The 26,173-nt window shown below is 48.2% G+C and overlaps 1 protein-coding gene across 6 annotated transcripts in view; it reads right to left on the bottom strand.

Moving 5' to 3' along the window:
* Positions 1–1,082: 1,082 nt before the first annotated feature.
* Positions 1,083–26,173, bottom strand: part of OTOA (otoancorin) — a 93,571-nt gene continuing 68,480 nt past the window's right edge. For 3 of the 6 annotated variants that reach the window (XM_085017345.1, XM_085017349.1, XM_085017348.1), the window contains 8 exons: positions 24,711–24,852; positions 21,165–21,367; positions 19,328–19,483; positions 11,844–11,986; positions 11,466–11,602; positions 10,864–10,961; positions 5,622–5,817; positions 1,083–2,029 (listed from right to left, as the gene is read on the bottom strand). In XM_085017345.1, the coding sequence (XP_084873471.1) occupies positions 1,959–2,029; positions 5,622–5,817; positions 10,864–10,961; positions 11,466–11,602; positions 11,844–11,986; positions 19,328–19,483; positions 21,165–21,367; positions 24,711–24,852 (1,146 nt within the window). In that variant the 3' untranslated portion in view covers positions 1,083–1,958. Of the gene's footprint in view, positions 2,030–5,621; positions 5,818–10,340; positions 10,962–11,465; positions 11,603–11,843; positions 11,987–19,327; positions 19,484–21,164; positions 21,368–24,710; positions 24,853–26,173 lie in introns of those variants that run through there. The other 3 variants (XM_085017346.1, XM_085017347.1, XM_085017344.1) reach the window with 2 other exon arrangements.

Genomic DNA, 26,173 nt, shown 5'->3' on the forward strand with positions numbered 1-26,173 from the left:
TCCCATCATGGCGCAGTGGTTAACGAATCTGACTAGGAACCATGAGGTTGCAGGTTCAATCCTTGGCTTTGCTCAGTGGGTTAAGGATCTGGCGGAAATTTCTGTAATAACCACAGGCGACATCTGAAAACACACCAGCCTCCACAATGTCTACCCAGGATGCTGTTTAAGATCCACCTGCCTCTGATGAGATACCAGAGATTTTGGGAAACTCAAGCAGGCTCTTCTTGTATCCAGGTGAGATGTCTACTGGGGATGCAGGACCAGGAAGAGGACACGGGATGTGCTGGGGGCGACACAGAGGTACTCAGGATGCTTAACAGATGTTCGGGAAACAACTTTGACGGCGAATTTGAGAAGGTGCAATACCTAGGAGGCGGCAAAGCACCCCTTCCTGAGCTCTGCCTTCCTGAACCAAAGGCCAAGAGCATCCTGGAAATTTCCAGAGATATTTCCATCTGTGCCTCCAAAAGGATTGGGCCAGGGGGCCAGTTCACTCTGCTTTATTATAATCATATTATGTACTTAAAAAAATTTTTTTTTCTTTTTATGGCCACATCTATGGCATATAGAAGTTCCCAGGTTAGGAGTCAAATCAGAGCTGCTGCTGCCAGCCTACACCACAGCCACAGTCACACCAGATCCGAGCCACATCTGAGAACTGCGCCTCAGCTTATGGCTGGATCTTTCACCTACTGAGCGAGGTCAGGGTTCAAACCCACATCCTCACGGACACTATATTGGATCCTTAACCCTCTGATCCTCAACGGGAACTCCTGTTATTTTATTTCAAGCCCTGAGCAACCACAACTGCCACCAAAAAAAAGGAATATTTTGCAAGTTTAGCTGGTAATTCCACAGCCATTCATTCAGCTGACTCCCAAGGAAAGAGAAGGCATCTGGGAAAAGTATTTAAAAATTGATTAGGAGTTCCTTTGTGGTGCAGTGGATTAAGGATCCAGCATTGTCACTGCAGCTCAGGTGGCTCCTGTGGTATGGGTCTGATCCCTGTCCCAGGAGCTTCCACATGCCTTGGGTGCAGCCAAAAAAAAAAAAAAAAAAAGAATTGATTTAACATTGAGACATGTTAAATATTTTAATTTCAGAGCAATGCAACACCCACCAAAACATCAATTAGTCCCAGCAATCAGGCAGGAATATTGGCTTCTGTTGTGAGATTCATTTATTTCAGTTCTGCTAAATATCTAAGAAGGAAAAGTCCAATGAGGCCTGTATCTCCAAAGAAGGGAAATGAGGCCAAAATAGAAGCCAGATCAGGCCCTGGCAAAAAAGAAAACAAAAAATAAAAAACAAAAAAAGGTGCCATTGCCCGCACCCATCACTCTGGCATCTCCCTCTGGAGGAAGGGCAGGAACTGGTACTAAAATCTTCACACTTCACGCTGTTGGCCAGAAAAACCCCTCCCTCCCAGCTTTGGCTTCTCTGACTCAAAGCTGGAAAACAAGCAGGCCCCCTGCTGAGGACACAAGCTGGCTTAAGAACTTGCAAAAGAGTTCCTGTCATGGCACGGCGAAAAGGAACCCGACTAGCATCCATGAGGACGCAGGTTCGATCCCTGGCCTCACTCCGTGGGTGAAGGATCCAGTGTTGCTGTGAGCTGTGGTGTAGGTGGCAGACGCGGCTCAGATCCCCGGTTGCTGTGGCTGTGATGTAGGCCGGCAGCTACAGCTCCGATTTGACCCCTAGCCTGGGAACCTCCATATGCCGCAGGTGCGGCCCTAAAAGACAAAAAAACAAAAAACAAAAAAGAACTTGCAAGATCATGTGTATGGATTATTGTCTTCCTTTTGGTGCCTCTTCAATTCCAAGGCCCCCGGGGCTCCCTGCCCCTGTTGAGGCTCTGAGTCACGGTAAGGGACTCCCACCATTCGCAGCTCCCTCGGTCTCCACGCACCCCAGCCAACTGCCCGGGCCTCAGGGCGATGTGCAAACGCGACTCACCACAGGAGCTTGGGTATCAGGACCAGTAGGGGGCAGCCCAGCCCAAGACCCCAGGAGACACCGGCTCCTAAAAGGAAACAAGATAAAGACCGTTGTGCCCAGGTCTCAGCTGCCCCCGAGGGTGCCAGCTCCCTGGGTCTCCGTCCGAACCACTTACTAGATCTCATTGAACCTCGGTTTGCTCTTCCCTTAAATGGGAGAAATAACCCCAAATTGCAAGGGGCTGGAGAGCAAAGGAAATGAGATTGTGTGAATCAGCAAGTACCAACCAGCGCTGCCTTAATCATAACTTGGGGAGACGGTTAACAAGACCAATTCTGGGAGCCACTCCTGCAAATTCTGGTTCTGCAAGTCTGAGACCAGGCCCCGGCATCCAGATTTGTTTTTTTTTTTTTTTTTTTTTTCCTGTCTTAGGGCTGCAGCATATGGAGGTTGCCAGGGGTTCAATGTGCGCTGTAGACACCGCCGCTGCCACCAGCCTATGCCAGAGCCACAGCAACACGGGATCCAAGCCACATCTGTAACCTACACCACATTTCACGGCAACACTGGATCCTTCACCCACTGAGCGAGGCCCGGGACTGAACCCATCATCCTCATGGATGTGAGTCAGTTTCCTTAACCACTGAGCCACAAAGATGGGAGCTCCAGGAAGCCAGATTTTAAGCATCACTCCCAGGCAATTCCGATAACAAAGCAAATTTAGGCAACAAGAGATTAGGAGCCTGGCCCACAGGAGGGAGTCACCCAACTGCCAGCACCAGCTCAGGCCTGTGGGGTGACTGGAAGGAGGGGGGATCTAGGTGATAGGGATGGAGCAGGCACAGGTGGCTGTAGACGTCCAGATAGGGGATCACAGATAAAGGGGGAAACCTGGGGGATGTTGGGAGATCCCTGTGAGTTCAAGAAAACCCTCAGCGCAAGGCAGGCTTGCTTAACTAGTGGAGGTCATTGGGTGGGGGATGGGGTGGGGCCTGCATTCAGATTCAGACCTGGGGCAGGAGTTCAAGGACGGAGGACCGCTCTTCTGCTGATTTGAATACACACCTTACCGGACACAAAGGAAGAGCTACTCATCCAGAAAGGAAGAGGCAGGCCTTTCCAACCCCCACATCCAAGGATGATAAAACTGTGGCCCCCTGGGATCCTCAGACTGAGAGCTTCCGTGCCTGCCGGCTTGCATCTCTGACAAGCATCTTATCCTAATAAATCTGTTTCTTGCCTATCACTTTGTCTCCCGCTGCATTCCGTCTACACAGAGGCATAAAGAACCTGAACCTTGGTGAGTCAGGACACAGGGTCACTCGAATATAAAACCGTGGGTTCAAGTCCCCATCTATGCTCCGGCTGGGTTCAGGCCCTTAGTGCTGTCAGTTTCAGAGGCTTCTCCCGCTGGCTGCGTATCCATCAAAATGACAAATGCTCAGACTCTCTGACCCAGCCATCACACTTGGAAACCTTGACCCTGAAAGTTATACTTGAACAGATGCAAAAGAGACAAGGTAATGTGCTGCGTGCAGCATTGTTTGTAAACAGTATAAACACAGAAACAACTGAACTGGCTCCAGAGATCTAGATAAGCAGTCGTGGAGTAGGCAGAAAACCAATAATCCCATGGCTCCTACATAGAGATATGGAACGGTCTCCAAAGTACATTGTCAGGTGAAAAATGCAAGGCGTGGGACCAAGTGTACAGAATAAGCTTCTGGAAAAATGCAGCGATAATCTATGGAGATGCACAGAATACCCCTGGACTGATACACAAGCTGTAACATTGGCTGCCTCTGGGGAAGGGACCTGAGTGACCAGGGAACAGGGATGGGGGAGATATTTCACTGCATTTTCAGACCTTTTGAGTTTTAAATCACGTGCACAGTCTCCTGTGTGCATTATCGAAAACATTATAACATTTTAAAATAACTTTTAAATGTATGCATATCACAGTCCAATAAAAAAGGTTTAAAATTAATAATAGGAGTTTCCGTCATGACTCAGTGGCTAACAAATCCGACTCGGAACCATGAGGTTGCAGGTTCGACCCCTGGCCTTGCTCAGTGGGTTAAGGATCCGGTGTTGCCTTGAGCTGTGGTGTAGGTCGCAGATGCGGCTCCGATCCTGCTTTGTTGTGGCTCTGGTGCAAGCCGGCAGCTGTAGCTCCGATTAGACCCCTAGCCTGGGAATCTCCATATGCCACACGTTTGGCCACAGAAAAGACCAAAAAAAAGTAATAATAATACATCAAGGGGCATGGCTCCCGTTTGAAAATGTCTGCAGCCACAAGTGACACCTCTGGCCACTGTGGCTGCAGAAACTGGGACTCCCCCAATTGGCCATCCCCAAGGGAGGCTGGGGCAGACTTGGAGACATTCGAGTCGGAGAAAGTTCTCCCGTGTGAGTCAAGCACCAAGCCCTCTTTGCTCCCTGGGGATTTGCACCTGCTGGCCCCTCTTCCCAGGACACTCTCCACCTGGATGGAGCCCGATTCTCCCCCAGATGGGTCTGCAGATTAGAAATCACAGTCTTTGGGGAAGTTCCCATTATGGCACACCAGAAACGAATCCAACTAGGAACCATGAGGTTGCAGGTTCAATCCCTGGCCTCGCTCAGTGGGTTAAGGATCCGGCGCTGCCATGAGCTGTGGTGTAGGTCGCAGACACGGCACGGATCCCAACTGTGTGGCTGTGGTGTAGGCCGGCAGCTACAGCTCCGATTTGACCCCTAGCCTGGGAACTTCCATATGCCACAGGTGTGGCCCTGAAAAGCCAAAAAAAAAAGAAAGAAAGAAAGAAAAAAGAAATCACTGTCTTCGGGAGGTTCCCATCCCCCCCACCCAAAGCCTAGGCACCACCTCTTCCAAGTGTTCCCTGGGTGCCTGTGTCCCCCTTTACAACACCCTTCATACCGCCTCATGGTCACCTGGGTGCATAGACTCCCCTCACCCCCATGCTCTACTGGGAGCTCAGCAGGGACACAAGACACGTCTGGCTTGTTCACAGCAGCCTCCCCAGAGCCTAGCACCATGCTTAGTCCAAAGATGTTACTCCCTAAAGACAGAAGGCGTCACGAAGAAGTGGGAGAGTGAGGGGGAGGAGAGAGTGAGACAGGCGGCTAGGGGAAAGGGAAGAAAAGCCACACCCCAACTCCTCTATCTCCACTCAGCCCTTAATCACCATTAGCTCCCTCTGCGGAGATCCTTCCCTGGTTTATCAGACCTGAAATCTTCTGGTTCATTTACAGGAGACCCTTCCCGCCCAACTCACCTCTGTATCCCCAGATCCTGCTGCAGGTGCCCAATATATAGGGATTGAATTTATGAATTAATACTGGACGGTGAGGAGGGAGGGGAGCAAAGGAACCCTGAAAAGACTTAAGTCCTGAGAAATTCTGACTCTATGAGTTCTGGGTGGGATCCGAGTAACTGGCGGAGGAAAAGCTCCCCCGGTGACTAAACTGCTCAGGAGTTGAGAATCATTTGTAGATGCTTGGTAGGGACTTTGGATTTTTCTCTGAATGCAGAATCTCCAGAGATGGTCAGAGACCCCACCCTGAATCTTAGAAACATTCCCTCCCAGGTAAGGTAGGGCGGACCAAGAGACGAGGAAGGGGATTAGGGGTGGGGGACAGGGCTGGGGGACAGGGATGGGGGCTGTCCTGCTCACCTGGAGGAGAAGGAGAAGAGGGGGTCCGGGTGGGGCTGGCGTTCAGAGGAGCGTCCAGCCAGGAGCGGATCTTGGCGCCATCTAGCGCCCGCTGGAGGCTATGCAGCTGCAACATACTGAGCTGCCGGCGCTGAGCCGGGGTCACCGCTGCGGCGTTCTCTGGGCCGAGGGAGGCGATCTGCTCCACGGACAGCTCCTGCAGGGGGTACCGGGGGCAGCACCGTCATAGGCGCCCTTCCTCGGCTTTCCCAAACTGGTCATCCGTCCAGGGCCCACACAACTTTGCCACACCCATGTGCCATCTGTGCTCTTTAGAATCTTTCCTTCAAATCCTCTTTCGCTACTAAAATTAATTTATTTTTGCATTAAAAAAAAATTGTAATGGGGACTTCCCAACGTGGCTCAGTGGTTAAGGAATCTAACATCCACGAGGACGCAGGTTCGATCCCTGGCCTCGCTCAGTGGGTTAAGGAACCAGCGTTGCGGTGCCTTTGTGGTGTAGGTCGCAGATGCAGCTTGGATGCTGCATTGCTGTGGCTGTGGCGTAGGCCGGCAGCTGTAGGTCCGATTGGACCCCTAGCCTGGGAACCTCCATGTGCCCTGAGTGCGGTCCTAAAAAAGAAAAAAAAAAAAAAACCGTAATGGAAAATCCGAATGACTTGCAATAAGTACTCATTTAAAATATGCCAAGAGAAATAAAACAACATTATGGAATTCTAGCTAGGTCTGTTGGCCAATGTCTGAACCTGGGGCCTCTAAAAAAGGAGGGGAGGGGGGATTTTGAGTGTTACAAGGTGTTGAAAGACATTTTAGCTCCAAATTGAGACTTCCTCCTTGAATTAATCAGTAGTAAAGGAGAGTTGAAAAGGTGACTCAATGTTGTTTAATGCAGTGCAAGGACCACCCCCCCCCCAATCCTTCAAGTCTCCCACCTGAGAAACGCTAATATGTTAGAGAAAACACACACTTAAAGACCTGAATCTGGGGGTTCCCGTCGTGGCGCAGAGGAAAACAATACAACTAGGAACCATGAGGTTGCCGGTTCCATCCCTGGCCTTGCTCAGTGGGTTAAGGATCCGGTGTTGCCATGAGCTGTGGTGTAGGTGTGTAGGTCGCAGATGTGGCTAGGATCTGGTGTGGCTGTGGCTGTGGTGTAGGCCAGCAGCTACAGCTCCAATTCGACCCCTAGCCTGGGAACCTCCATATGCTGCAGGTGCGGCCCTAAAAAGGGCAAAAAGACAAAAGAAAAAAAAAATACCTGAATCTGTGTCCTAACTCTGCCACATACTAGCTGTGTGACCTTGGGCAAGCTAAGTAACCTCCCTGGGCTTTTGGACCAGATGTAGGATGGTGCTGAGAACTCATCTCCAGTGCAGATTCTCAACCTTTGGTGTGGCCTGATACCATGTGGCTGAGTCCTGTGAGGGCTCGAAGAAAGGAAAGTGTGGTAATCGATTAGTGATGTCTTCCACGGACACCGGAAGTGGGAAGCTGTGCCTCAAGCGGAAGTCCTTTGAGGGCGCTGAACAAGATGTTGTCTAAAGTCACTTGCCACTTAAGAGCAGTGTGTCTGGAATGGGATGGATGAGATGGCAGGGACCTCTAACGTCATCCTGCTCATTTTCTAAGGGCCCCAGGATTCTGAGAAAGGGGGTTCTGCTCCCTCACCCCCTCCTTCTTCCCTCCTTCGTCTTTCCTGACAAGGTAGATGCTGCCCCGGAATCATGTCATTCCCGGTCTTAGAATCCTTCCCTGCCACCCCCACCCCAGGACACAGCTCAAGCTCCTGACCGTGGTACAGTGACCTGCACGCCCTGGGTCCCGCCTGACCCGCCTGAGTCCTCCCCACTGACACCCTTCCCTCCTGAGGAATGGATGTTCACATCTGCCGCCTCCAGGGGGCAGCACTTCCTCCTGCCTGGAAGTCGGGCACCTGCCATCAGCCTCTACCTGGCATCAAACAAGGGCCACTGCAGCTGCGGACGAGCAGCACCGCTGAGCAGAGCTCAGGGTGGGGACCAGGAGGGAGGCCCTCTGTGTTCTGGGGAAACTGGAAGAACAGGTCTTCTGAGAGTTCGATATTTTTGGAAGATGTTATGAGCCCAGTTCTGGCATCTCCTCCTCTAGAAAAACACTAAAATCCTTCCATGATGACTGACGACCGTGCCTAGTAGCAACCCTTCCATAAACTTCTGTAAAGCGTGTGCCTGATTGGATTGTGATGCTCATTATACAACTACAGACGTGATAAATTCATTTGAGTAATAAAAAAAAATAAAGTTAAAAAAAAAAAAAGCGTGTGCCTGGGTGCAGACACCTCCGCCTCCAGCTTTCAGACTTGGATCTTGCTATTTCCCACTTCCTCTTTGGGGGCAGTAATTCAGAGCTGTCTGAAACACGGCCTCCTGGGCTGTGGTTAGTGAGCAAAACAAAGATGTCAAGGTCATCGTAAGAACAGCCATGGGAATGCGGGGGCCAGTGAGTCCTCAGGGAACTCAGGAGAGAAACAGAGAACGGCCCCCAGCCGAGGCGCCTATCAAAGGCGTGATTGCAGGAAGCCCAGACCTTTACCTCTTCTAGAAACCTGGTTCTCTGTAAACCTTTTTTTTTTTTTTTTTTGGTCTTTTTGCCTTTTCTAGGACCGCTCCCGCAGCATATAGAGGTTCCCAGGCTAGGGGTCAAATCGGAGCTGTAGCTGCTGGCCTACACCACCAGCTTCAGCAACTTGGGATCCTAACCGTGTCTGCGACCCACACCACAGATTCGTTACCCACTGCGCCATGATGGAACTCCTGAATTTACTTTTTAAAGCACAGTGCAATAGGTCTAAAGATTTCAACCTGGCCTGTGGGCTGGAGTCAGCAACATTGGAAAAATAGATAATTTTCATAATGCAAACTCTGTGTTAATGGTCGATTAAAGGAGTAAAAGCCAGAAGAGCAGGTCTGCTGGGTGTGTGTGTGTGTGTGTGTGTGTGTGTGTGTGTGTGTGTGAGAGAGTGTGGTGAGAGGAAGGAGATGATGCTGCATTTCAAAGGACAGGTTCGCTAGGTAGAGAGTGTAGACTTAAAAAAAAATGCCCAAACTGAAAGGTGAGAGTTAAGTTTTATTTAGGATGAAATTAGGATGTAAACCCTGAAAACAGCGTCTCGGGTAGCCCTGAGAAACCACTCCGAGGAGGGGAGGCGGGGAGCTGGGATATATGAGGTTTCCAACAAAGGGAAGGTAGTGGGAATAAAAGATTTACAGAGGGAGTTTCCGTCGTGGTGCAGTGGTTAACGAATTCGACTAGGAACCATGAGGTTTCGGGTTCGATCCCTGTCCTTGCTCAGTGGGTTAGGGATCCGGCATTGCCGTGGCTCTGGTGTACGCCGGTGACTACAGCTCCGATTCGATCCCTAGCCTGGGAACCTCCATATGCTGCGGGAGTGGCCCAAGAAATACCAAAAAAAATACAAAAAAAGAAAAAAAGTAAATTCAGGGGAGTTCCTGTCATGGCTCAGCGGTTAACAAATCTGACTAGGATCCATGAGGATGCAGATTCGATCCCTGGCCTCGCTCAGCAGGTTAAGGATCCCGAGTTGCCATGAGCTGTGGTGTAGGTCGCAGACATGGCTTGGATCCCACATTGCTGTGGCTGTGGTGTAGACTGGCAGCTGTAGCTCCAATTGTTGGACCCCTAGCCTGGGAACTTCCATATACCATGGGAGCGACTCTAAAAAGCAAAAACAAAAAAGTAAATTCAAAGTGGTTGCCAACATTTATCAAAAGATTTCATATGAAAATGAAACTTCTGGATTCTTTTTTTTTTTTTTTAAGGAAGATCCAGTGATACTGGGCCAACATTGTCACACTGCATCCATGTGCCAGACAAGGCTCTCCAGGTCACCTCGGTCCCTACCCAGGCCACTGCACTCCTCTCTGTTACCTTCCAAGCCCCCAAAGGCACTGTGTCAATCCCTTTCACTAGTGCCTAAGAGGCGGACCTAGCCTGGAGCCTACAACCTAGCACCTAGGCTAGAGCCTACTCGCAATGTTAAGTGGTCACTAGGAATTTCTGGAATAGGTTTGTTACCAAGTGGATTCAAAACCAGATCAGGAGGAAGTGCTCAGCCCTATGCCATCATCCAGGACCAAGCTGCCTACCCCATGCAGAGTCCCCGAGGGGAAGCTCCATGGCCTTAAGAACTATTTCCCCTAAACAGCTATGGCTCCTGTCCCGCATGAGGAACTGTCCTGGGTGCTGAAGTGGTCCAAGGTTGACGCTCTGTCTTCCAATGAACAACTGATGTGGCATCATGGGAGTTTGTCTAGCCTGGTTGTATATGCCTGATCCGGTTGTGTTCCCACCTTGCCCAGAAAGCGAGGACAGCAGGGTCACTCCTCATCAGAGCAGACTGTCCCCACCAAACCCTCTCCTCCTCTTGGATATGGACAAGGACCTCTCACTGGATACCCTGCTTCCCGGACCTCAGGGATCCAATGCAATGCCCTCAATTTCTTCCATAGCTGTATGTCGCATGTCCTTGTGTGGCTTTCTTAATACTTGTCTCTAAATCAATTCAAATATATTTTTTTACTTAAACGTATTTTAAAAGGAAGTGTTATTCCAGAAATGCTATCCTGCCTCAGCAATTCTGAAGTCCAAAAAAAACACTCTGAAAACTGGAAGTCTTTGCCCAAAGTTTAAGACAAACTTATCTGCCCGCAAAATCGGACCTGAATTGATGCGAGACCATTTATAGTCTCTATTTATTCCAATTAGTGTGATTTGTCACAGATTACTTCACAGAAATATGAATGCATGTGCTTACAAGGTACTTCCCTAGACACTGCTAAAGACGATAAGTTACAAAACTGTAGCGGCACAGAGTGATCTTTCTAAAATCTGGAAAATTCCAAATTCTGAAATATATCGGCCCCCAAGGATTTGGGATAAAGAAAGGTACACCTGTCATACTATCATAAATAGAAATCCGTACCACTTGCTATGAAGAGAAGCAAACCATAAAAATAGATACAATTAAAAGATAAATTTAAAATGGAAGAGAAAACTTAAAAAAAAAACACAAACACCTAAAATTATCTTGTGATCCATCCATGGCTGGCACGCAGCCGTCCTCTGGCCCTATCCACAGATGCCTCGTTGCAAGTTCCGGGACTCCAAAGCCTACCATCTGCTTCCCTGCGTGATTTGCAATGGGGTCAAGCTCCCATTCCTCCTTGAGGAACTGAGTACCTACTTTGAATATCTCATCAGGAAGGCACGTGATGGCTGATGGCTGGAAATGTGGCATCAACTCCTTGTCAAGCATTCGGAGCTCTTCCTTCGTTAATCCAGCTGCGGAGATAAAGGAATCACAAGGGTTTAGCTCAAGCCATCAAAACTTTGCTTGTTTTATTAATGGGGCTGCATAATGTACAGATCTGTGCATTCTAGGCAAGCATCATGCCTTTACAAAAGGCCCAGAAATTCACACTGGGGAATCAGGCTCCTTAATCAACTCAGGGGGGGAAAAAATGTAGGTCATATTAGCCCTGATTGGTCTCCTACAAGGAAGAGAATGCCCCCAAGGAATTTTGCTTTACACAAACTTCAAATTGTGTATCAATCTATTTTGGAGCCAATTAAATGACATTCTAAACCAGTTAGTGCCACAAGATCACCAAGAGAGCTTCTTTAAAAAGCAGACTTGCAGACCCCACCCTCTGCCCTCCAAGGCGTGAAATCTAGGTTCTACTGCAACGCTATAGATGTTTATGTGGCCAGGGATTCTTTTCTTTTTGTTGTCCCCAGATTTAAGGTGGGAAAAGAAGAGAAAGCCATGCTCAAGGTGCCTCCTACCTGCAATGGTCCCAAGCTCCTGCAAGACAGAGCTGGACCATTTGGTGGGCTCCCCGAACACAACTTCTGCCTTCCTCTTAAACTCTGCCAAGACGTGGGTACTGCAGAGCAGGGTTCCAATTCTGGCCACCACCACCCTGATTATGAGGGAGGGATACAGTGTTAGCCTGAGAGACTCTCCAGCCAGAGGAAAAAAAAAAAAAGACATGCAGAAGGTAGGTAGGCTCAGCATCAAGAAAGGATCCAACTAATCTCACTCCCTGTTCAGCCCAGAAAGGTAGCAAAGCATCAGGAAGCAGAGAGCATCTTGCCGAATGAATGAATGAAGCAATCAATCAATCAGTTATTCACCATATGGCACACTAGCGTTTTGGTTACCTGAATTCTGAGATCTTTATAAGTGAGATTTCAGTGACGTTCATGGCACACAGGGTTGCACCAAGTCCTACCAAGTGGAAGCTCTTCAGATCCTGGATACTATAGCCTGAATCTTCCAGGAACCCTTGCAGAATGGATTTAGCCTATAGAAATGTGGAGGGAAAGGACATGAACTATCCGGGGATGACCAAGACCTCAAGGTCCAAGGGGACAATGGAGCTACAATGGAGCTTCCAAATGATCACGCATCCTACTCCTCGGGGTGGACTTCCCATTCCAGACCGTCCTAGCCCCTCATCCAGGTTCAAGGTGCTGCTTCTACCAAGTATGTCCCCTCACCTCTAGAGGGGTCTTGTAGCCTTCACCACCACTAGCGATATCTGTACCCTGGGTCTGGCTCTGCAGGTGTATTTCCTTCCATCACTCATGACCTTCAGGTGATGGGTCAATGAAGTTCTGCCTCAGGATCCAAACTTTTCCAGCATCTGATTTCCCAACTTTCTGACAAAACCCTGTAAATGTCTGCCTTTGCACCTTTGCCCAAATCAGTGCCTCCATTGGAAAGGCCCTTCCTGCATTTCCAACTGGTGAAACCCAATCATCCTTTTATGGGGGGTGAGGGGGTCAAGTCAAATGCGATCTTCCTGAAGTCCTCTCTGAAATAGGATTGCCCCTTTACTCTTCAATTCGAGAGAGTAGCACATTAAATGTTTTGGTATTAAAAGCCACACAGGAATCTCTTCAATGAGCTTTGATTTAAGGGGTGATGTAGCATAGGGTCCCTGTCATTCTCACATAGTGGCCATTCATGGTTTATGACTTTCCCTGGAGAGAGAGCTAGCCTCCCCATATTCTTACTCCATGTGGTTCTGCTGGAGCTAACTGCATTCTGAGTTTCAGGGGTGATGCTATGGCCCGGGCCTGGCCAGTCAGGATCTCTTAGCCCGGCTACAGTGGCTGGTTCTAGATTGGGCATGCGATCCACTCAAAACCAACCTGGACTTTGTCCAGAACCATTAGAATAGAAGAGCTTTCTTTATGCTGGACTGGACCTTGGAAGGATAAACCCCTGAGTCTCTTAGAACTTACCACGTGGACGGAACTACCTCTGAACAAAGTCAACACGAAGGAAAGCGTGGTCAAAAAATGGTGAGAGACGGAGTCCTGACAATAGTGTTGAAGCCCCTGGATCCAGCCATACCTTAATTCCACTCGTGACCCTCTCAGTTCTGGGAGTCAAGAATTTCCATTCTTGCTCAAGCCACTTTGAGTTGGGGTTTGAGCTGCTTTGAGTTCGGTCACTTGCAATGGAATGAATCCTGATTAATTTGATCTACCTGGGTTGAACTTGAGGAATAACCCATGTCAAGCCCTGGGACTGGAGCTGTAGAACAGCCTGGAGCTTCAATGGTCATGGGGGGAAGAGGCAAAAGATTACAAAAGGACCAGAGCTCACAAGGCAAAGATGGGGAGGAAACATCCAAGGAGAAGCAGCTGCTGAATGGCAGTGAAGGTCGAAAGGATACAGTGAATCTTCCCACTCCCGTTTGGTTTTTTTGGGTTTTTTTGTTTGTTTGTTTTTTTGGTTTTTTTTTTTTTTTTTTTTTTTTTTTTTTGCCATTTCTTAGGCTGCTCCTGCGACATATGGAGGTTCCCAGGCTAGGGGTTGAATCAGAGCCATAGCCGCCGGCCTACGCCAGAGCCACAGCAACATGGGATCCGAGCCGCATCTGCGACATACACCACAGCTCACGGCAACACCAGATCCTTAACCCACTGAGCGAGGCCAGGGATCGAACCTGCAACCTCATGGTTCCTAGTCAGATTCGTTAACCACTGAGCCACCACGGGAACTCCCCCATCCCCGTTTAATGCCAGTCCATCCCATTACACAATATGGGGCACTCCGATGTTGAGACAAAGTGTCGGCAAAGGTTGTGAAACACTGCAGTGGGATTCCACTTTTCACATGGCTGGTATCTTTCTAGCCCTCAGGTCTGTTTAAATGCCACCTCCTCATAGAGGACATCCTGGATTTCCCCATCCCAAATAGCTGCCCTCCCCACTACTACCATGAGCACCTTGTCCATTTTTTGCTTTTCACTTACAAACAAAAATTTGGGGGGGTCTTTCTAGGGCTGTACATGTGGCATTTGGAAATTCCCAGGCTAAGGGTTGACTCGGAGCTGCAGCTGCCCGCCTAACTCACAGCTGCAGCAAGGCCAGATCCAAGCTGAGGCTGAGACCTACACCACAGCTCGCAGCAATTCTGGACCCTGAACCCACTGAGCGAGGCCAGGGATTGCAGTCGCATCTTCATGGATACTAGTTGGATTTGTTACTTCTGAGCCACAGCAGGAACTCCCCCCAATTTTTCAAATGTTTCACCTTCATCACTCAACTGTTTTGTCTGTATCTCCAAGTGGAATCTCCAAAGTCAAAGACCATATCCGGCTAATTCACTCTTAAATCTCCAGTCCTTGGCATGATACTTGGCCCACAGTACCATACTTTTTGAATAGGAAGTACTTTTTGAATGAATGAAGGACTAAGCATCGGAGTGAGTGAGCTCCAGACGTTGTAGGCAAAAGATACTTCTTTGAAATGGCAGCAGATTACTGCCTTCGCGTGATGGGTTGGCTCCAGAAAGATTTCTCACATTTCTGCCAATCAGACTGGTCACTGTCTTCGTGACGATGCCCTCAAGGATATAAAGCTCACAGGGACTATCAGGGGATTTCGGTGACGTCAAGTTTAGATTTAAATGTATTTGGCTGAATGGCAATGTGCATCCAAAATAATGATTAGCTAGGCATTCCCTTCATGGCTCCGCGGTGAATGAACCTGACTGGGATCCTTGAGGTTGCAGGTTCAAATCCCTGGCCTCGCTCAGTGGGTTGCTGTGAGCTATGGTGTAGGCCAGCAGCTACAGCTCTGATTCAACCCCTAGCCTGGCAACCTCCATGTGCTGTGGCTGCGACCCTAAAAAGCAAAAAGCAAAAAGAATAATAACTAGTATCTACTGAATGCTTATGATATGCCAATACCATTTTGACCATTTACATATACTATCTCATCTAATCTTCACCATAATCCTTGGAATTAAATATGAATATTATCTCTAGTAATATTCTATATCACCTATGTCACAGATAAGGAAACTGAAGCACAGAGAGGTTAAGTAACTATGCCAAGGTTACACAGCAAGTAGACAGTGGTTCTCGGATTAAAACCCAGGCAGTCTGATGCCAGAGCCTCTACACTTAGCCAGTGAAGATGGGTGGGGATGAAGGAAAGATGGAGAGTCGAGTCAGCTGTTGAACTTCTCTTATTTAGTCTTCATCATCAGGTTTCACTCGTTCGCACACAGCAATCTCTGCTCCCCAACCATCAGGCATGGCCACTTTAAAATGAAAGTGCAAAAATACAATTCAAAGAAAACGACTTTGAAGATGCGGTATTAAATTGTCCTTGCCACTGGAACCTGGAAAATGCAAGCTCAGCCTGCAAGGTGATCAGCCAAAATAAATTTCCTTGAATAACGAGACCAGGGTATCTGTAATGATTCCCAGACAATTAATACCAACACTTGCAGGCAATATGAACCGCTGAAAAGTGAATGGCTGTAAGATTTCAATCTCTCTGTTCATCCCTCTGGCTTCTATAATAGTTTTTTTTTTCCCTTTATATTGGTTTTTAAGCTGAACTATCTAGTAATGTAGTTCCGCCAGGTCTGACTATTAATCTAGAAACATGCATTTAAGGGTGGGGTTGGGAGCTCAAGTTGAGGCGCTGACTGCAAATGATATATGCAAATGTTAGGTTTGCATATCCTCTTCAAACATATTGATAAATCTCACCGCCACCCATGGGAATTGACATTGGCACAAGGGGAAAGAGAAACTCCGGTTTCTACCTGGAATGTATTTTTCTGTTTTCTCCCAGACTGCGACTAAAATGCTGTGAATATTGGAAGTGTGATGGGCCACTTCTCCCACCAGTCAAAACTAGTGTTAGGGTCACGGAACCCCAGGATTATAGAATGTCAGAGTGGAAGGGGCTTCAGGTTTCGGGGAGGGGTCTAACCCTCTCACCTTGCAAATGAGGAAGGTATTAAATTGCCAGAGAGAGAAAGAGTGTGTGTGTGTGTGTGTGTGTGTGTGTGTGTGTGATGATGAGAATATGCTAATGTAGCAGCAATGAAAACAACTCATTTTTATTGACTGCTATGTCCCAGGCATTGTTCAAAATCAATCCTTATGGCCACGACCTCTCCATTGCCCAACTCCAGGGGGCACACTTCACACCGTGTTCTGTTTGAATGGTGCTGCCCAGAGTCACGTGACCTGGCAAGCCTGATTTTAAAAGCTCGTGAGAGTAGGGGACACGCCTTGGTTCTGCCTGCCCTGCCTCCCTGCTCCCTTTGATAACACCCTGCTTTTCCTTTGATGCGCCTCCTCGATTCATTCCCTCTGGCCTCTGTAACAAATTACCACAGATGCAGTGGCTTACCACACTGCAGATTTGGAGTTCCCGTCGTGGCTCAGTGGTTAACGAATCCGACTAGGAACCATGACCTTGAGGGTTCGATCCCTGGCCTTGCTCAGTGGGTTAAGGATCCGGCATTGCCATGAGCTGTGGTGTAGGTTGCAGATGCGGCTCGGATCCTGTGTTGCTGTGGCTATAGTGTAGGCCAGAAGCTATAGCTGCCAATTCGACCCCTTGCCTGGGAACCTCCATGTGCTGCAGGAGCGGCCCAAGAAATGGCAAAAAGACAAAAACAAAACAAACAAAAAAAACACTGCAGATTTGTTCTTTCTTACAGTTCTGGAGATCTTAAGTCCTAAAATGGGTCACCATGGAGTTCCCGTCATGGCCCAGAGGAAACAAATCCGACTAGGAGCCATGAGATTGTGGGTTCGATCCCTGGCCTCGCTCAAGGATTATAAAGCTCACAGGTACTACAAGAGAATTTTGGTAATGCCAAATTTAGATATACATGTATTTGACTGAAATGCAATGTGCATCCAAAATAATGAGAGCTAGGAGTTTCCTTTGTGGCTCAGTGGTTAATGAACCTGACTGGGATCCATGAGGATGTGGGTTCGATCCCTGGCCTCGCTCAGTGGGTTAAGGATCCAGCGTTGCCGTGAGCTGTGGTGTAGGTCACAGATGTGGCTCAGAGCTTGTGTTGCTGTGGCTATAGTGTAGGCCAGAAGCTATACCTGCCAATTTGACCCCTAGCCTGGGAACTTCCAAAAGCTGCAAGTGCAGCCCTAAAAAGCAAAAAAGAAAAAAAAAATCTTAATCACATCTGCAGAGTCCCTTTTGCACAGAAAGTGACATATTCATAGGTCGCAGACATCAGGATATAGACATCTTTGAGGTCACATGCATTTCCCATTCTCTGTTCGTATGGTTCTAGTGAGACGACGCCACTCCCTGGTCAACCCACATGTCCTACCCCTGACCCAATTCTTTAGCATTGGGCAATTACATGATTGGAGTCAATGCTAGGACTATTTCCAAAATTAGTGATAAAGGAGCACTTTTTTGGGGGCATTGCTAATTACATAATACCTAAGCCTAGTGCTGAAAATAACTGCGGAGGGAAGGCCCTCTGAGAATGCAGTTAACACAGAGCAAAAACTCCCCTTTATAGCAATACAATGAATTAACATCCCTCCCAATTGAAACAATTATATAAAAATAGAGAACATCTCTATTTTTAGCTTTTTAGGGCGGTACCCACAGTATATGGAGGTTCCCAGGCTAGGGGTGGCATCAGAGCTATAGCTGCCCGCCTATACCACAGCCACAGCAACGCCAGATCTGAGCCACATCTACCACTTACACCACCGCTCATGGCAACACTGGATCCTTAACCCACTGAGCGAGGCCAGGGATCCAAGCCATGTCCTCATAGATATAGTCAGATGCATTACCACTGAGCCACGGTGGGAACTCGTGGAGAGAACTTCTTTAGCCCATCAAAGATTCACTGACCCAGGAATCACCCTCTCACCATATACCATGAACAATGTGTATGAAACAACTGTATTCTGACATCAAACAGGAAGCTCAGAACTATAATCCTGGAAGAAGGGAAACAAATAAGGTGAGCCCCCAAGGGCCCTCACTCACAGCCCAGAGACAGTTTCCAGGCTGGGAAGCAGGAAAGGGCACCCAACCAAGTCCAGTAGTCAGGCTGGGTTGAAAATACAGAGATGCAAGTTCAGAGAGGTGAGGGATCCTGTCATTCGTGGGGCAATGTCCTAGTGAAGCGGGGTGGGGAAGGGCCCTCCCAGAGCAAAGGGAAGATGACATGCAACCCCAGCATCTGAGCACGCATGCGCAGTTCTGCAACAATGTAGCATAACCTGTATCCGTGAGCTCAGGCATATCTATAACTATCTGCTCAAAAATTATAGTACACTTTATAAGGGGGACAAAGGAATTTAGATGTAGTGGGAAAACTAACGGGGTATATAAGGCAGTGCCCCGCTGCGTTTGGGGCTCAGCCTTTGGATGTTAATCCGCTGAGCCAGTGCTGGCACGAATAAACGCTGCTTCCTGGAAGAAAAGTCTTGCTGTCCCATTTCTCGGTATGCACGTCCTGCAACACTAGAGAGGAAGGAACTGCACAGGGAGATCCAGAAATCTGCAGAGACAGCTTCTGAGTATACCAATCTCCACATGCAAAGAATGAAACGCCACATAAATATAAGAAAGCATCAGAACGCAGTAGGCTGAACAATTTCTAGAGTTCACACAAAGCTGCAAAGAGTTGACATTCCTACCAGCGAGAGACGAGAGGTCTTGAGATACACAGAGCATTAGACAGAGTCCGTAGAAGAATCAGAGCTCAGTACTGGGGATAAATTAACCACAGACTAAAGCTCGCTCTAGATTCATCCCTATAAGACTCCAAGGGAAGCCTCAAAAGGATCCAGCTGATCTGAAAGTAATTCGAGTGTATGCCAGAACAAAGCCCAGCACCCCTCAAAGGCGTCCAACCAAGTCAGGCGCTCAAAGATGTCAAGTTCATAAAGCCATCGGCCAGCCAGAATTACTGGCTTGCAGATAAGAAAACATGCCCCATCATTAGGGGCGGAAATTAGCTAACAGAAACAGAATCAAAAGGGACCGTGACGATGGAATTAGCAGCAAAGATTTTTTAGAGCTGCTGTTATAAATCCTATCAGTATATTCTAGGATATAAAGGAAAACATACAAAATTAAGACAGAAATAGAGTATGTAAAAGATTCATGGAGTTCCCGTTGTGGCTCAGTGGGTTAAGGACCTGACATTGTCTCTGTGAGGATGCTGGTTCAGTCCCTGGCCTCGCTCAGCGGGTTAAGGATCAGGCATTGCCACAAGCTGTGTCATAGGTCTCAGATTTGACCCCTAGCCTGGGAACGTCCATATGCCACAGGCGCAGCCGTAAAAAGAAAAACAGAAAGATTCAGTAGCATCTACTTACCTGCGCTGGGGTCCATTCTGTCTGCTGGCTGAGGGACGCCACAGTGTCGATGGAGCTGAGATCGAGCTGCTCCAGTTCGCTCTCGTTAAGAGCCAGAGCGATGCGCCCCAGGGAGACAATCTGATGCTCTCTCCAGTACGAGGGCGTGTCCCAAACCTTCAGGTGAAAAATAAAGCCAGTGACGAACAGGATTTGAAACAGAGGGTGAATGCCTTGAACATATAAAAGCACTTTTCTGACTCAATTAGAAAAAGAGGACTACATTAAAAAAAAAAAATAGACAAAAGGGAGTTCCTGTTGTGGCTCAGTGGTAACAAACCTGACTAGTATCTATGAGGATGCAGGTTCAATTCCTGGCCTCACTCAGTGAGTTAAGGATCCGGTGTTGCTGTGAGCTGTGGTGTAGGTCCACAGATGTGGCTTGGATCCCACGTTGTGGTGGCTGTGGTGTAGGGTGGCAGCTGCAGCTCTGATGCGACGCCTAGCCTGGGAACTTCCAAAGGCCACGAAAGCGGTGCTAAAAAAGCAAAAAAGAAAAAAAAATAGACAAAAGACAAATGGAAAATTCACAAAAGAAGAAATAAACATACAGGGAAAGTTTGGTCTACAACAATCAAAGAAGACTAAGTTGGTGGAATCATAACTGACAAGGAGGAAAAAAAATGATCACTTCCAGTGCTGCAAAGGTACAGGTCAAAGGATACCTTCATTTGCTGATGTGGAGAACTGGCACATGCTTTTGAAAGGGGACTTTGACGATATGTATCAAAAGCTTTTAAAAATATTTATGCTCTTTGACTCAAAAATTCCACCTCTGAGAATTCAGCCTGTATGTGGCTCAGATCCCACGCTGTGGCGTAGACCAGCAGCTACAGCTCTGTTTCACCCCCTAGCCTGAGAACCTCCAGATGCCCTGGGCGAGGCCCTAAAAAAAGAAAGAAAAAACTGATATAGATTTATATTTTTAATATGTAAAAATATGCACTAGACACTGTTGGTGGGGACAGCAAGCTTGTGCATAGTAGGTGAGTGTGATACTATTTTTGTGGCCTATATACGTGAGTATACAAGAAATATATATATGGGATATAAAAGTATAGTTTACACATATAATCATAAGTCTGGGAAGCATCAGGCAAACATACCCAAAATATTAACAATGCTTATCTCTGGGTAAAAGATTATATGACCAATTTTCTTTCTTATGTTCTGAATTTTCTGCAAAAAAACCTTTGGATTATCCCATATAAAAATATATCCATATGAAAATACGGACAATCTTAAGGAATCGAACCTCTTAACCCCACAAAGGTACAAAACTATCCACAAGCATCCTACTAACTGAAACAAGCCACTCACAGGGATCTTTCTAAAGACAGTAAATTATTTCCCATCCTCTTTCTATTCCTTTCTGCTCTATTTTCAGGGGACGTTGCAACAGATTCTGAGAAAACCTCCCGCAAGCAGCAGCAGGGGTCTCTGAGTGGAGAAAGAAAAGGCATGGTTCCTGGAAACCACTTCAGTCGGAGGCAGCAGAACATCCACAGAGTTTGATGTATTGAGTGCCCCCTTAGATGCCAAGACACGTCTCCCTCCATCCCTGGCCACAGCCCTAAGAGGGAGGCGCTAGAAATCTCTCCGGTGCAGAGAGGACAACTGTGGCTGTGAACTGATGCAATGAGATTTCAACAAGATAACACAAGTGAAACCTTCCTGCGGGCGGGAGGGGGCGGAAGGGGTCGGGGCCAGGGTCTGTGGTCCGTGCCCAGCAGGGCTGGGACGGCTGGGTTGGGTTTTCTGGTCTTCTGAGGGCTTCCTCCCCCGAGGTGGGCATCACCTGGACTGCCTTCTCCTTGAGGGTCCTCAGCTGAGCCAGGCTGAAGCCCCTGACGGCCCCCAGCAGCTCCACAGTCCTGCAGAAGGTGGCCTCCTCCAGGCAGAGCAGGCCCTCAGGGGCCCAGCAGGTGTTGGCCTCTGCCAGCCGGACGATGTGCTCAGAAGAGGGAGCCACGACTCCATGGCAACCAGAAGAATGGGAGCCTGGGAGCCAAGGGGAGGAACAGAGGAAAAAGAATGTCATACCTGCAAGTCTGTTCCTTTATTTATTTATTTTTTATTGTCTTTTGGGGTCTGCACCCGCAGCATATGGAGGTTCCCAGGCTAGGGGTCTAATCAGAGCTGTTGTCACTGGCCTACACCGCAGCCACAGCAACACCAGATCCGAGCTGCATCTGCAGCCTACACCACAGCTCACAGCAATGCAGGATCCTTAACCCATTGAGCAAGGCCAGGGATCGAACCCTCAACCTCATGGTTCCTAGTCGGGATTCGTTTCCGCTGCGCCACAACGGGGTCTCCTGTTCCTTTATTGAAATGAGTAATCTTCTTTCCCAGAGGGATCTACCCATGAGAAGCAGTGTAGGGGAGACCTCGAGACCAAGGATTCAGGGACCAATTTGAATCCCAGTCCCACCCCTGGCTCACAAAACCATGGAAATGCCAACTTTCTGCACAGCCACAAGCACACAGTAGGAGCTTCGCATCCCTGGGACCAGACAGCAAATTGCCTTGAGGGCAGCAGGAGCTGGTGGTGAACAGTTGGGGCTTTAGACTCAAAACCAAAGCGATTGAACCCTCTGTGCCTCAGATTCCCAGGCTATAAAATTGAGGGTAGGGAGTTCCCGTCGTGGCTCAGTGGTTAAGGAATCCGACTAGGAACCATGAGGTTGTGGGTTCGATCCTTGGCCTTGCTCAGTGGGTTAACAATCCGGCGTTGCCGTGAGCTGTGGTGTAGGTTGCAGACGCGGCTCGGATCCCGCATTGCTGTGGCTCTGGCATAGGCCGGCAGATACAGCTCCGATTCGACCCCTAGCCTGGGAACCTCCATATGCCACAGGAGCAGCCCCAGAAATGGCAAAAAGACCAAAAAAAAAAAAATTGAGGGTAGGGAGTTCCCGTCGTGGCTCAGTGGTTAAGGAATCTGACTAGGAACCATGAGGTTGCGGGTCTGATTCCTGGCCTTGCTCAATGGGTTAACGATCCTGCATTGGATCCTGTGGCTGTGGTGTAGACTGGCAGACGCGGCTCCGAGTGGACTCCTAGCCTGGGAACCTAAAATGCAAAACGAAAAGGGTAAATTTACTTCATTGGATTTTTACTGAGGACTAAATGTGTTACTATATATAAAGCCCTTAGAACAATAAGCACTCGATACCCATTAGCCATTTTTATTATTTATGCTACCTGCCGCCGCCACCACTCCACGCCTTTGAGTCTGCAACCCAGACTTAAAGCTTCCAGAAGGGGTGCTCCTGTCTCAGTGTGGAAAGGATGATTTGCCCTCCATAAACATCTTGGTAGAGGCTGTGTGTGGCCTTCCTGTCCAGCGGAGAGGAAAAATGGGCCTCTGACATTCTCCGTGGCAACAGCAGCAGAAACACATCAGAGGCCAGGCATTTCCCAAGCTCTGTGGCCCCACCCCCTCACTGCATCTTCCATGGAAATTCACTGGACGCCAATCAAGAGGTAAAAGTGGACCCGGTCAGAGATACCTGTGTGTGTGGTCCTCAGACATCTTTGTCACAACCCACTTGGAGGAGACCAAAAAAAAAATCCATCTCTCCTAGACCCGCTTTGCCTACCATCCAGTGAGAGCAGGATCCAGTGAAAGTACAGAATGAGAGAACAGACGGGTTTAAAAGTACAGCAAGGGAGTTTCCATTGTGGTTCAGTGAGTTAGGAACCTGATATCGTCTCCGTGAGGGTGTGGGTTTGATCCGTGGCCATACTCAGTAGGTCAAGAATCCAGCGCTGTCCTGAGCTGCAGCGTAGGTCACAGGTGCCTCTGGGATCCCGTGTTTCCATGGCACAGGCCTCACTGTGGCTCTGATTCGACCCCTAGCCTGGGAACTTCCATATGCTGCAGGTGCAGCCATAAAAAATTGTTTTAAAATTTTAAAAAATAGGAGTTCCCATCGTGGCTCCACGGAAACATATCTGACTGGTATCCACGAGGACACAGGTTCAATCCCTGGCCTCACTCAGTGGGTTAAGGATCCAGTGTTGTCATGAGCTGTGGTGTAGGTCACAGATGTGGCTGGGATCCTACATTGCTGTGGCTCTGGCATAGGTTAGTAGCTACAGCTACAATTCGACCTCTAGCCTGGGAACCTCCATCTACTGTGGGTGTGGCCCTAAAAAGACAAAAAAAAAAAATTTAATAAAAGTACAATGGGCACTTGGTCCTATCACTATCCCAGGGTATACAATAGGACCTGGCACATAGTATGTATTCAGAAAATATTTGTTGAATGAATCAATACACACACACATTAACTAAAATGAAACCAAGTAGTAATTTTGCTAATTCCTGCCTTCCTTTCTTCCTTTTTTATGGCCACACCCACAGCATATGTCAGTTCCCAGGCCAGGGACTGTGACCTACACCACAGCTGCAGCAACACCAGATCCTCTATCCCACTGCACCAGGCAGAGGATTCGAACCCACACCTCCACAGCAACCCAAGCTGCTGCAGTCGGATTCTCTATGCCACAGGTGCAGTTGTAAAAAGGAAAAAGAAAAACTGTAATAATATCTAATACTTTTTTTGTTTGTCTTTTTGTATTTTTAGGGCCGCACCCGAGGCATATGGAGGTTCCCAGGCTAGGGGTCCAATCGGAGCTACGGCTGGCGGCCTACACCACAGCTACAGTAACTCGAGATCCAAGTTGTGTCTGTGATCTACACCACTGCTCACAGCAACACTGGATCCTTAATCCACTGATCAAGGCCAGGGATCGAACCCGCAACCTCATGATTTCTAGTCAGATTCGTTTCCCCTGCACCACGACGGGCACTCCATAATATCTAATACTTACTGAGCATTGCCTATATACCAAACATGCTCAAACAGTTGTGGACATGTTTCTAGATAAACTCATTAACCTCCACAATAATCTAATGAGGCAGGGACTTTCATTATCCCCATTTCACAGAGGATGAAACCTGACGCACAGAGAGGTTAAAGAACTTAGCCGAAGTCACACAGCCCGTAGGCGGCAGCCCCAGGATCTAAATCCGGACGGCCTGGCCCCAGCACTGCAATTCATAGCCACTCAGCCATTCGGGCCCTTAAATCAATCATTTTGAAATGTCTGTGGCACATGTTTGCCCATTTAACCCACTGGCCTGGGTAAAACGTGGGGAATGTGTGATTCCGAATGCGTTTACAAAGATGTAACACTATAGCCTGTGGATTTTCTCCCCTCTCTAGCTTTGCAAACACTGCATCCAAGCCCCCAGATCAGGAATCGTCTCGATGCCAGAGGCTCTGCCAAAACATTGTTGCCATGGCATGGGTCCAGATACCCCAGAAACACTCACCAGGGCTTGGGCCAGAGCTGGGGCCAGAGCTGGGGCTCTCCTGGCTGCTGTTCCGGACAGATTCAAAGACAGCCCAGAGGAATTCTTGGGGGAGCAAGATCCCAGCCATCTTGGAAGCTGTTTGTTGAAGGATATGAGGAAACTGTGTGGACAGAGAAGATGAAAGAGGAGCAATAAATAATAACCACGTGTTCTGCTGGGGCACAACAGGATTGGTGGCGTCTGCAGCACTGGGACACAGGTTCAATCCCTGGCCCAGCACAGTGGGTTAAAGGATCTGGTGTTGCTGCTTCAGATCGGATTCCCAGTCGGGCAACTCCATATACCTCGGGGCGGCCAAAATAGAAATAATAACTAAAGCATGGAGTTCCTGTCTTGGCACAGCGGAAACGAATCCGACTAGGAACTCCGAGGTTGCAGGTTCGATCCCTGGCCTCGCTCAGTGGGTTCAGGATCCGGCGTTGCTATGAGCTGTGGTGTAGGTTGCAGACACAGCTCAGATTTGGCGTGGCTGTGGCTGTGGTGTAAGCCAGTGGCTATAGCTCTGATTCGACCCCTAGCCTGGGAACCTCCATATGCCGAAGGTGCAGCCTTAAAAAGACAAAAGCAAAAAAAAAAAAAAAAAAAAACTAAAGCACATTCAAGAGACTTAAATCAGAGTTTAAACTAGAATACTGCCTCACTGCCTCCACTGTTTTATTTTGCTTTACACAGGCATACATTGTTTCATTATACCTGCCTTTACTGCATTTTACTGTGCTTTGCAGATACTGTGATTTTTACACATTGAAGGTTTGTGGCAACGCGGACAAGCAAGTCTATGGGCACTATCTTTCCAACAGCATTTGCTCACTTCATGTCTCTGTGTCACATTTTGGTAATTCTCAAGACTTTTTCACTACTGTTATATTTGCTATGGTGATCTGGGATCAGCGGTCTTTGATGTCACAGTTGTAATCTGGGGATCCCGTAAGCCGAGCCCATAGGAGCTGGCAAACTCACTTGATCCATGTGTCTGCCAACTGCTCTACCAACCAGCTGTTCCCATCTCTCTCCCTCTCCTTGGGCCTCCCTATTTCTTCAGACACAACAATATCGAAATCAGGCCTGGGAGTTTCCGTTGTGGATCAGCAGGTTAAGAACCCAACACAGGGTCCATGAGGATGCAGGTTCGATCCCTGGCCTCGCTCAGTGGGTTAAGGATCTGGCATTGCCTTGGCTGTGGTGTAGCCTAGAAGCTGCAGCTCCGACTGGACCCCTGGCCTGGCAACTTCCATATGCCACTGGTATGGCCCTAAAAAGTAAAAAAAACCAAAAAACAAAAAAAACCACACTTCATATGTCCATAGCTGCCATAGACAGCAATACCTCTGATGGACCTGAGGAAATACATAGAAAACCTTCTGGAAAGGATTCACCAAACCAGATGTCATTAAGGACATTCGTGCTTCATGGAAAGCGGT

The sequence above is a fragment of the Sus scrofa genome, chromosome 3 (assembly GCF_054392235.1).
Source record: "Sus scrofa isolate SSC_HxYL_T2T_F1_AM1 chromosome 3, Sscrofa_HxYL_maternal_Yorkshire_Landrace_v2.0, whole genome shotgun sequence".
Lineage (NCBI taxonomy): Eukaryota > Metazoa > Chordata > Mammalia > Artiodactyla > Suidae > Sus > Sus scrofa.